This window comes from Halichoerus grypus, chromosome 3 (genome assembly GCF_964656455.1).
Source record: "Halichoerus grypus chromosome 3, mHalGry1.hap1.1, whole genome shotgun sequence".
Classification (NCBI taxonomy): domain Eukaryota; kingdom Metazoa; phylum Chordata; class Mammalia; order Carnivora; family Phocidae; genus Halichoerus; species Halichoerus grypus.
The window spans coordinates 49,286,707-49,299,427 of record NC_135714.1 but is presented as its reverse complement, the minus strand read 5'-3'; the positions used below and the strand labels follow the sequence as shown (position 1 = coordinate 49,299,427).

Below are 12,721 nucleotides of genomic sequence, written 5' to 3'. Positions count from 1 at the left end.
TAATAATTTCTAATAATTGTTTCTATTTCCTTGCTGTTAGTCGTGATCTCTCCCCTTTCATTCATAATTTTATTAATTTGGGTCCCTTCTCTCTTCTTTTGGATAAGTCTGGCCAGTGGTTTATCAATCTTATTAATTCTTTCAAAGAACCAACTTCTAGTTTCGTTGATCTGATCTACTGTGTTTCTGGTTTCTAATTCATTGATTTCTGCTCTAATTTTAATTATTTCTCTTCTAATGCGTGGCTTAGGCGTCGTGTGTTGCTTTTTCTCTAGTTCTTTAAGGTGTAGAGTTAGTTGGTGAATTCGGGATTTTTCTATTTTTTGAGTGAGGCTTGGAAGGCTATGTATTTCCCCCTTAGGACCGCCTTTGCAGTATCCCATAGGTTTTGGACCGATGTGTTTTCGTTCTCATTGATTTCCATGAATTGTTTAAGTTCTTCTTTGATTTCTTGGTTGACCCAAACATTCTTGAGTAGAGTGGTCTTTAGCTTCCAAGTGTTTGAATTTCTGCCAATTTTTTTTTTGTGATTGAGTTCCAGTTTTAGAGCATTGTGGTCTGAGAATATGCAGGGAATAATCTCAATCTTTTGGTATCAGTTGAGACCTGATTTGTGACCCAGTATATGGTCTATTCTGGAGAAAGTTCCATGTGTGCTCAAGAAGAATGAATATTCTGTTGTTTTAGGGTGGAATGTTCTGTAAATACCTATGAGGTCCATCTGGTCCAATGTATCATTCAAAGCTCTTGTTTCCTTGTTGATTTTCTGCTTAGATGATCTGTCCATTGCTGAGAGTGGAGTATTGAGGTCTCCTACAATTAACGTATTGTTATCAATATGACTCTTTATTTTGGTTAACAGTTGGCTTATGTAGATGGCTGCTCCCATGCTGGGGGCATAGATATTTACAATTGTTAGATCTTCTTGTTGGATAGACCCTTTAAGAATGATATAGTGTCCTTCTGTGTCTCTTATTACAGAGTTTAGTTTAAAATCTAATTTGTCTGGGGCGCCTGGGTGGCTCAGTCGTTAAGCGTCTGCCTTCGGCTCAGGTCATGATCCCAGAGTCCTGGGATCGAGTCCCACATCGGGCTCCCTGCTCGGCGGGAAGCCTGCTTCTCCTCTCCCACTCCCCCTGCTTGTGTTCCTGCTCTCGCTATCTCTCTCTCTGTCAAATAAATAAATAAAATCTTTAAAAAAAAAAATAAAAAAAATAAAATCTAATTTGTCTGATATAAGAATTGCTAACCCAGCTTTCTTTTGAGGTCCGCTGGCATGGAAGATGGATCTCCATCCCTTCACTTTCAGTCTGGATGTATCTTTAGGTTCAAAATGAGTCTCTTGTAGACAGCATATGGATGGGTCCTGTCTTTTTATCCAATCTGCAACCCTATGCCGTTTTATGGGAGCGTTTAGGCCATTCACGTTGAGAGTGATTATTGAAAGATATGAATTAACTGTCATCATGTTGCCTGTGAAGACGTTGTTTTTATAGATTGTCCCTGTAAATTTCTGTTGTATATCACTCTTGGGGTCTTTCTCCTTTTATAGGACCCCCCTTAATATTTCTTGCAGGGCCGGCTTAGTGGTCACATATTCTTTCAACTTCTGCCGGTCGTGGAAGCTCTGCATCTCTCCATCCATTCTAAATGAAAGCCTTGCCAGATAAAGTATTCTTGGCTGCATGTTCTTCTCATTTAGTACCCTGAATATGTCTTGCCAGGCCTTTCTGGCTTGCCAGGTCTCTGTGGATAGGTCTGACGTTATTCTGATGTTCCTCCCTCTGTACGTAAGGAATCTCTTCCCCCTAACTGCCCTTAAGATGGTTTCCTTGGTTCTAAGATTTGCAAGTTTTACTATTACATGCCGGGGTGTTGGCCTGTTTTCCTTGATCTTAGGAGGGGTCCTCTCTGCCTCTAGGACTCAAATGTTTGTTTCATTCCCCAGATTAGGGAAGTTCTCAGCTACGATTTGCTCAAATACATCTTCTAGCCCTCTCTCTCTCTCCACTCCCTCCGGGATTCCAATGATTCTGACATTGGAACGCCTCATGGTGTCACTTATTTCTCTGATTCTATTTTCATGGATTCTGAGTTGTTTTTCCCTGGCCTCCTCTTTTCCCTTTTTATCTATCATACTGTCTTCCAGATCGCTTATTCTCTCTTCTGTCTCAGTTACCCTAGCTGTTAGATTAGCTAGATTGGATTGGATCTCATTGATAGCATTTTTAAGTTCTGCCAATTCCCCTTTTATTTCTGCCCTTAGAGACTCTATGTTGCCATTAATTGATTTCTCCATTCTAGCCATTGTCTTCACAATTGCTAGTCTGAATTCCATCTCTGACATCTTGGTTATATCTGCATCCATTTGTACATCTGCAGCATAAGTCATAATCTCTGAGTCTTTTCTGTTTTGGGGGCTCCTCCTCTTAGTCATTCTGTTGATGGGTGTTTGAGGGAATGTATAGAGTCCAAATTATTGACCAGAACCCAAGCAAGATGCACCTGTTTTCTTGGGACCTTAGGGTTGCTGGCCTCTTGTTTTCCCAGCCTGTCTTCTGCAGGAGGGGCCTGCCGCGCTGTTACTCAGGCAACCCTGTTTGGGCGGAGTTGCCCTGCGCCCCTGTGGCGGGGGATGGGCTCAGCGGGAATCAGTCTTTGGGGCTTTTGTTCTCTGGCGCCTTTCCCTGGCGGGTTTCCGTGTCTCTTCCTCGAGTCAGAGCAGAAGAGACCGTTTCCAACCCTCTGCCTCAGAGCAGAGAGACCTCAGTCTGTTCTTCAGTGAGCTCTCCAGGCCACACTGTCTCCATTTCTGTCCGTGCTGCTATAAACTGCAGCGTCCTGGGTTGTGCGCCCCTCCGCAGCGCTCCCAGTCCTGCCTCCAGGTCGGGGCACGTCTCTGCCCTTTGTGCTTCTAAAACCGCCAGCCGCTCCCAATTCGCGCGCGTGACTCCGCCGCTTGGGGTCCTGTCCCGCGGACTGCAGTTCGTGTGTGGGCGACTCCGCCGCTCGGGGTTTCCACCCCCGGGGGTTGCAGTTCACCGCGCAACCCCTGCGCACCAGGTTTCCGACTTGGAGGCTGCAGTTCGTGTGCGCGCGACCGTCCTCCGGTTTCTGTCGGGGGGGGCTGCGGTTCGCGTGCGCACGACCCCGACGGTCTGGTTTTCCACCCCGGGGGCTGCCCTAAAGTCCTTTCCCGACGCTACTGGTCTGAGAGTCTGTGCCCCGTCCGCAGCACGCGAGGCTGTCACTCACCAGCGGTGTAGGATCCCCACGGCCAGGCACCCTCCCGCCTCCGTTTATCCTCCGATATCTGCCCGCAGAATCACAGCTCTCCGCTTGGTACCTCAAAACCTACTGCCTGCGATATTCTGTTTGTAGAGATCCAGATCTTCTTACGTCTCAGGCTGGTTTCGTGGGTGCTCAGAGTGGTCTGGTAGATATCCAGCTCAATTCCGGGGACCAGTTGAAATAGGGTCCCCTACTCCTCCACCATCTTTCCCCCCTCCCTCGAGCAAAAGTTTTTAATTTTGATGAAGTCCAAATTAATAGCTTCTCCTTTTATGGATTCGTGCTTTTGCAATTTTGTCAACAATAAGTTGAGTCTATTTCTGTGGATTTCTTTCTGGGTTCTCTATTCTGTTCCGTGGATCTATGTGTCTATCCGTCCACCCATGTCACACAGTTTTGATTACTGTAGCCATCTAAGTCTTCGGATATGTTGCTTCTTGGTAGCCTGGGCAAAAATGTAACCAACTCTAGAAAATCACAAATTGTTACAGGCTTAGATCTAGGTATATTAGACTCCAGAATAAATACAGTAACTGATTTTAAAGAACTTAAAATTAAGAGGAACTAAAAGAGACATAGAGATAAGCTATCTTGCAAAATATATATTTATTAAATAAATATTTCTCAGTATAAAGATGAATCCACACTTTAAGGAAGTATATATCTCTTTTAGGGTCTGGGCATTACTGAAGTTTCCCTCTTAATAAATATGTTTCAAACTGGTAGATGTAAAACATTTAATACATTACATATGTAACGTATGCTCAAAACTCTGCTGTGGTTTTCCATTGTACTTTGAGTGAAACTTGCACCCAGAGTCATTCTGATGGCCTACAAAACCTTCCATTTTAGACACTTTGGCTTTTTCCGCTAACGTACTTTCTCTCCTATTCTTTCCACTCCAACTGAAGTTCCTCAGATACATCAGAATCACCCTGGTTCAGGGTATTGCTCTTGTTCCATCTGCCTGGAAGAGTCTTTCCCCAGATGATCCGCACAGCTGACTCTCTCACTTCTCTCTGCTCTTAATACTGCACTAGTGTCTAATGAGAGAGGTGGACAATAAAACAGCATACTTGCAAATACATAATTTCAAATTTTAATAAACCTATGAAGGAAATATATCATAAAATGGTTCACAGAGAACATCCAAGAATAATTCTTGGTTCTAAAAAGGTGTTAATTTTTAAATATAAAGTTAATATTCAAGATAATGTAACAAAATCTTACATGTTTGACCATTTTTTAAACCAGTTTCTTTTCTCCCCCATATTTGGAGGGTATTCAATTCATCAGTTTCTAGTATCTTTCCCTAAATAAATACTTGGTTTAAAGTACTATATACCAGTTATGATTTTTAATCTCTACCTCTCCCTCAATCCCATCATGCTATATATGGTAAAATTTAAAAAAAGAGCATAAAAATTTGGCAGTGGACATATACAACCTTAAGCATCTTTCGGGGCACCTGGGTGGCTCAGTCATTAAGCGTCTGCCTTCGGCTCAGGTCATGATCCCAGGGTCCTGGGATCGAGCCCCGTACCAGGCTCCCTGCTCGGCGGGGGGAAGCCTGCTTCTCCCTCTCCCTCTCCCACTCCCCCTTCTTGTGTTCCCTCTCTGCCAAATAAATAAAATCTTAAAAAAAAATTATTTTTCACCAATAAAATCATTGCTTAAACTCAAAATAACTTTTTGTTTTGGAATTTAAAGAATAAAAATATTATTTTTTAAAAATAAATACTTTCCTTCATGAGCAACTGCAGAATCTTGCAACATAAAATAACCTATTTTTTTCCAGCCTAGAAGAAGTTTAGCTACAAAATATTTGACACACAGAATCTATGGTATGACATTAAAATTTTCTAAATTGTCACAGTTTGGAATCAACACTAAATAAAGAAATAAATACAATGATTTCAAACAGCAAAATCAATGCTTATACCTGGACTGGAGTCAAGTTGGGGTGGGGACAATAGGATATATTAAACTGAAAAAACATAGAAAGAGAAAGAGATGCAAGCGTTAAAAAGGGAAAGTGAAGCCTCTTAAAAATAATAAAGTGGCACCTGGGTGGGTCAGTTGGATAAGCGGATTGCTCCTCGCTACCCCCCCGCCGCTTGTGCTCTCTCAAATAAACAAATAAATCTTAAAAAAAAAAAAAATCAATGTCAAGTTGAACTGACAGGAAAAAGTTATTTTTTTTTTAAATTATCTCCCAAAGAATTGCAATTTGAGTAGAGGAAAGAGCTAGAGGTGATATAAACTGTCAACTCTTTTCTAAAGCATTTGTTACAATGTTTTACAAAATTACAGTAGAAATCTTAGTCAATTAGTTTGAAACTTATGCTCCTTTTAATTAAAATACTCCTCCCACAAAGAGTGTTCACAAAAAGAATCACTAGTAAGAGAAGAGATAGACAATTGAATTTGATGTATTTAACATTCTGCTGAACAATAGACAAATAAACCTGTAGGTGATCCACAATAATGGAAAGGTTTTAAAACACCATAGATACTATCTCAGTTTAGTATAAAATTACCTAAATTTCTGTGATGATTACTTTAAAAAAAAAAGAAAGAGATTTTATTTGTTTATTTGCAAGAGAGAGGGAGTGCACGTGCCTGAGCAGGGGGAGGGACAGAGGGAGAGGGAGAAAAAGAATCTCAAGCATACTCCCTGCTGAGAGTGGAGTCCAATGTGGAGCTCAATCTCATGACTCTAGATCATGACCTGAGACAAAATCAAGAGTCTGATGCTTAATGGACTGAGCCACCCAGGCACCCCTGAAATGATTACTTTTGTGTCTAAAAGAAAAGACAATCAAATGTTTCCTTAGAAACAGAAGTACAGTGAACTCAAAAGTAGTTAGCCAGCTAAATTGCCACCTTAGGTAGAAGCATCCCCTTCCTTCTTTAACCTGCCTAAATGGACCTAGCTGTTGTTGAGAAGAAAACCACAGGCCCAAAATGGCATCACTCAGGCCAAGTCACCAACTGCAGTTTCAAATGTAAGTCTTAACTAGCCAGTCAGGAATTTTCTGATAAACACCAATGAGGTAATCTGTCACATGCGTCCTCTCCAACCCCCCAAAGATGAGGTAATTCCACCTAATAAGACCCCTTACTTTTCCCCCAAGGGAAGGCGACCTTGCCTGAAACAATCCTTTCCTTTGTTTTGCTAATAATTTCCTCGTCCTACCCTCTCCTATAAAAACCTTCCATATTGTACAAATCATTGGAGTTCCCCTCTACTTGTTAGATGGGACACTGCCTCATTCATGAATCCCTTAATAACGCCAATTAGATCTTCAAACTTATTCAGTTGAATTTTTCTTCTTTAAAATTATGAAATCTCTCTTACCATCCCATTCAAAAATCAGTCTTAGCCCTTCTCTCCCTTGGTAAATTATGAATTCCCTAAGGTCAGGAAACTGTTTTGCCTTATTTGCTCCTCACAGAATTTTGTGGGGGTGGGGTAATCTGAAATTTTAAATAGAGTGGATAGGGTAAGCCTCTTTGAGAAGGTGACAGTGAAGCAGAGACTTAAAGGGGATGAGGAAGTTGTCTCTGGTGGCTGTTTGGGGGGTAGGAGGAGGGGGACTTTCAGGTCTAACTAATACCTCATGTGTTTGTGGAAAGGCAGGTGGCCTGTCATGGCTGAAGCCAAGTGTGCTAGAGGAAGAATAGCAGGAAAAGAGGTCAAAAGATGTGAAAGAGATCAAGATTTGGGATTTGCTCTTATTGAGAGGAGTTATTCAAATTGGATCAAAGATATGAAGTACCTGATGTGCATTTTAAAGGGATTACAGAGCTGATTTTTGAGAATGAATCAGACTAGGGAGAAGGTCTGACTCATATCTTAAGAGTACCCCTCTCTCAACTCTACTGAGAACAAATTTAGGAGGGACACAAAGGAAGCAGAGAGAACAACTAAGGGGCTATAACTAGAAAGTGAAGGCCAGAGGACAGTGGCTGGAACCTAGGTGGTAGTGATGAAGATGCTGAGAATTTGTCAGATCCTGGATCTTGCAGCAAATGCTCATAGGATTGGGTGTGCAGTACGAGCAAAAAGAAACAAATAAAAAATGGTGCAGGGCTTAGGGCCTGAGTACCTGGAAGGGCAGAGCAGCCCCCTTTACTAAGAAGACTCAGGTGGGAGGATACCAAAAGTGTAGTTCTAGAATTGAGATACTTATTAGAAGCTTAAGTGGATATAACAAGTCAGCTGTTGAATCTATGAGTCTGGGGTTAAAAAATGGAGATAGAAATCTGGGAATCATGAGATGTTTAGAGCCATATGGCTATATGAGATCCTCTCGGGACAAAGAACAGATAATGCCTATACTAGATCTAATTATACTTTGGGCTGGAGCAACCATGAGAGGTCATGGCGATGGGGAGGAACCAAAAAAGGAAGCTAAGAAGGACCAGCTGCACAGGAAGGAAAGAAACAAGAGGGAGGAGTATACCCAAGGCAAAGTGAAGAAAGTGTTACAAGAATATGGTCAGTGCAAATTCTTCACGTTGCCTTACTAAATACATCCTACTCATCCTTCAGAATGGGACTTTTAAAATTTTTTGTTAAGAACCTTTCTGAACAGCCCTGCCTGAATTGATGATCCTCCTCTGCATTGCAAAATCACAGTGCAGGTCTCAATTACAATACTCAAAAATGCTGATAAAAGAACAAAGGAGGTGCTCAGTGAATGGCAGAGAGGCACGGATGATAGATAAGGACAGAGGTACAGTGCACAGGTAGAGCCTGGAATGAAGACTGACGCATCAAGGTACCACGGCTAAATGGCAACGGCTCTGACATTACTCAGCTAACTCCTCTCGCTCCCCTTCCAGGCTCATGAAGAAAAACCAGCCAATATAATTTTGTTTCCTTCATATATTTTCCCGGGGAGTTAAAAAGTGACAACAAGCAAACAATAAATATCTATTCCAACTGGTTGCTGTCTTTCTCACTGTGCACAAATAGATTGGTGTTCTGTTTCAGAAATTAGTCTCACGTAAGTTTGGTTAGTGTGTTTCTTTTTGGACCTGTTGTAGTGTTCAGTCTGCTTTTCTGTTTTTCAAGTGCCAAAACCATGCTGTGAGATCCAAATGCGGCTGACTGGCAATTGCAAGAGACTATGGTACAGAAAACCAGGACATCCATGCTGTGTGACTGACTGCTAAAGGGAAATATTGATTTGCATTTATTTTGTCTCTTGTAGGCATGCAACAATGGTCATAGCCGGATTCTTGTCTAACGGATCGAGTAGAGGGTGCCATGCCATGCCTGCTGGAGAAAATGATATTTTGTTGTTGTTTCAAATATGATCCATTTTTCTGAGTTTGAATTTATTCCCTAAATGGAAAAGTAGAATCCCAGAGCCCCACTAACACATTCCAGGTTGAAATCTATCATTTGTTAGTGGAGCTAGTCTTGTTAAACTACATCAATCTGTGATGCTCTGACAAAATAGGGTACGTAGTCCTTTAAAGACCAAAATGTAAACTGTGCTGACACAGCTAAGGTGATTTACTTTTAAGGTGCTAACAGGGTTTGGATTTGGTCTCCCTCTGGGATACCCACACTACATCTAAATTCAATAGTGTCAAGGAAAATTTTGGATGAAATTATTTGGAGAAATGACACCGAGTAGATAAAACCTGTGCCACAGTTTTTACTTTTGAAAACATGTTGGTGAGTAATCCTTCCTCTTTTTATTGACATCAAGGAAATAAGAGAATTTGCAAGTATATAATTTCTTGTTACTAATCCATCAATCCCTATAAACAAGATAATAAGCCTTTTGTATTTTTTTAAGCCTTTTGTATTTTTATGTCCTAAATATATCTGAAATCTAAATCCTCTTCATGTCCTCCCCCACTCATGGCAGCCGGAGTCATGCCAGGAGGAAACTGATGCAGCCAAATTAGCTGCGTGTCTGACTTTGGAAACTACCTATCACCTAGATTTTTCCTTAGAGTAGGGTTTTCTTGAATGAAAAAAACCCATTACATTATATTAGAATTTACTAAGCTCTTTGCATTACCAGGCATTGTTTATTGTGCTAACAGGTGCTTTTCAAAGAGTCATTTGGGCAGTATTTACTCCCAGGGTCTGGGATTCTGGTTCTTAACCCTACTGCACTGGCCTTTGGTCCTGGGGTCCTACCTTGCTTTGTTTATGTGGTCTCCTTTATTTCATATGAAATAAGAGCAAGGGGAGACTAAGGGTTTTTTTTTTAAATATCCAGCAATTTTTTTTATTACGTTATGTTAATCACCATACATTACATCATTAGTTTTTGATGTAGTGTTCCATGATTCATTATTTGCGTATAACACCCAGCGCTCCATGCAGAACGTGCCCTCCTTAATACCCATCACCAGGCTAATCTATCCCCCTGCCCCCTCCCCTCTAGAACCTTCAGTTTGTTTCTCAGAGTCCATAGTCTCTCATAGTTTGTCTCCCCCTCCAATTTTCCCCCTTTCATTTTTCCCTTCCTACTATCTTCTTCTTTTTTTTAACATATAACGTATTATTTGTTTCAGAGGTACAGGTCTGTGATTCATCAGTCTTACACAATTCACAGCGCTCACCATAGCACATACCCTCCCCAGCGTCTATCATCCAGCCACCCCATCCCTTCCACCCCCCTCCACTCCAGCAACCCTCAGTTTGTTTCCTGAGATTAAGAATTCCTCATATCAGTGAGATCATATGATACATGTCTTTCTCTGACTGACTTATTTCACTTAGCATAGTACCCTCCAGTTCTAGCCACGTCATTGCAAATGGCAAGATTCCATGTTTTTTTGATGACTGCATAATATTCCACTGTGTGTCTCTCTCTATATATACCACATCTTCTTTACCCATTCATCTGTTGATGGACAGCTTGGCTCTTTCCAGTTTGGCTATTGTGGACATTGCTGCTATAAACATCGGGGTGCACGTACCCCTTCGGATCACTAGATTTGTACCTTTGGGGTGTAAATGCCCAGTAGTGCAATTGCTAGGTCAGATGGTAGCTCTTTTTTCAACTTTTTGAGGAACCTCCATACTGTTTTCCAGAGTGGCTGTACCAGTTTGCATTCCCACCAACAGTGTAGGAGGGTTCCCACTAAGGGGAATTTTTATAAGAACAATTTTATTTTATAAGTGAACTGCAATTTCATAAACTATGTTGCTAACAGAACAAAAAAAGTTTTCTTTGAATCACCCAGGAAGGTATGGGCTGAACCCCAGAGAGTTTCTAAACAAAATTACTAGGAAAGTGGAAGACCTTTAAAGTAAGACTGGCCTGCGGACTTAGGACTTTTTACAGTAATATCCTGCCATATGCTTAGATATCTTTATTTTATGGTATATATCTTACCTTAACTTCCACATGTGCCATCAGTACTGCAAAATTGGTTAGGTGATTACAAGAGCATGTAGTGTGTGTCTTATTTGTTGTCAGGAGCCGGCAGCCTTGTGTTGACCAATAACCTGTCATTGTGCGCTTGGAATAGCTCCAAAATGAACAGTTAGGGTTGAAATTCTCCTCGGACTGCTATGGGGAAAAAAAAATCAATAAAGCCAATAACTACTTTATGATCACGTAAATTAGATAGGGATTTTCTTTACATCTAACACACTTCATACTTTGTTCCAACTTTTGTGGAGATGTATACCAGTGTTTTCATATTAAGTGGGCTTCATCAAGCCTAAGCAAATTTGAATATATATTGCTGTTTATTTCCTCTGATTAGAGGTGAGTTTACTTTTTAAAAAATTAGTATTAATGGAATACTAGTATCAATGACTCAGAATGACCAACTAATTTCAAAGTAAAGTACATCATAAAGCATTTAATTACTCTAAACAATTTCTGAGATAGTCTTTAGAAATCTTTGTTCAATTTATAATACAATCTTTTTACATACATAAAAATATATCTACTCACAAAGACATAATTTCTTGTGATATCATATGTGAAGCCATGTCCAATTCCACTAACTATGTTGCTAACTCTTTTTAATTATGGAGACACATTTATAAATCCATCTACAAATATTCTTATCAGAAGCATTTAAATATTCAAGAGTTATTCTCCTCCCTCATTTTAGAAAAAAAAATCACCACTATAATTTTATAGGTAGTGAATGGCTATCTGTCAAATAGTAGGAAAAAATTAAAGGAAAATTAATATATTCCATGTTTATGCTGTAACAAATATAGATAATGTGGATAACTACACTTATCATGGCATTTTCTTACCTTAATATGTTTAACAGTGAACACCACAGGATCAGCTAAATAAACCTTATTGCTGAACTCTTTGTTTATTGCTGCTGTAATAACAGGGGAATTGACGATAACTGAATGATTGGTGGACATAGCCTCTGTTCCCAACTTCATGCTTGCATTCTCCGTGGACAAATAAGGACCCAAGTTGTTGTATAAGACAAAGGCCACTCTGATCTCTCCTGAAATAAATGTAAATGTGAATTATAAGTTGGGAAGAAACTTTGTACATTGCTTTGTACATTCCACTTAATTTAGATAGCTCTAATTAAATTATAATCAAATCCATATGGTATATATTCTCAACAAAATTAAGCACTCATTTTAACCAAAGTGCCAAGATATTCACAAGAAAAGGAATGTCAAATGATGCTGAAAAAACTATCGGTATTTTAAAAAATGAATGTCAAAAAAAAATAAAAATAAAAATAAAAAATGAATGTCAATCCCTATATCACTCTGTACTCAAGACTTAAAGACAGATCATAGACCTAACATGAAAAGCAGAACCATAAAGTTTCTAGAACAAAATACAGGATCTTTGTGATCTTGGAGTAGGCAAGGATGACTTGAATAGGGCCAAAAAGACATTAACCATAAAGAAAAAAAATGGTAAACTGCACTTTATCAAAATTAAAAATGTGTCTATCAAAATACAGCATATTAACAATAATATATATGAGACTCCTGACTATATATAGCATTTCTGCTAATCAACAAAAAAAGAATAAATAACACATGAAAATAGCAAAAGACATAAACACATACTTTAGAAAAAAAGATATGTGAAAGGCTAATAGAAACATGAAAAATTATCAGCATCATTAGTACTTATGGAAATAAAAATGAAAAATCACATCGAGATACCATCTCATACCCACTAGAATTTCTAAAATCAAAATGACTAGTCATGCTGATATTGATAAAGATGAGGAACAACTGGAGGTCCTGCACACTGCTGGTGGAAATGTGAAGTAGTTCAACTATGTGGAGAAATGGTGATTTTTTTGTGTGTGAAGTTAAACATATCTACCCTTCCTAGATAAATGAAAATATATATCTACAAAGGAAAAAAAAAACTTGTATAAGATTAATAACATCCTTATAATATCCTCCAAATGGAAACAACTAAAAAAATCTATA

At 39.5% G+C, this 12,721-nt stretch overlaps 1 protein-coding gene across 25 annotated transcripts in view; it reads right to left on the bottom strand.

Moving 5' to 3' along the window:
* ADGRL3 (adhesion G protein-coupled receptor L3) overlaps nucleotides 1–12,721 on the bottom strand; it is an 829,369-nt gene that overhangs the window by 128,900 nt on the left and 687,748 nt on the right. For 24 of the 25 annotated variants that reach the window (XM_078068714.1, XM_078068715.1, XM_078068719.1 and 21 more), the window contains 2 exons: nucleotides 11,552–11,760; nucleotides 10,668–10,844 (listed from right to left, as the gene is read on the bottom strand). In XM_078068714.1, coding sequence (XP_077924840.1) covers nucleotides 10,668–10,844; nucleotides 11,552–11,760 — 386 coding nt within the window. The remainder of the gene's footprint in view (nucleotides 1–10,667; nucleotides 10,845–11,551; nucleotides 11,761–12,721) is intronic. The other variant, XM_078068700.1, reaches the window with a different exon arrangement.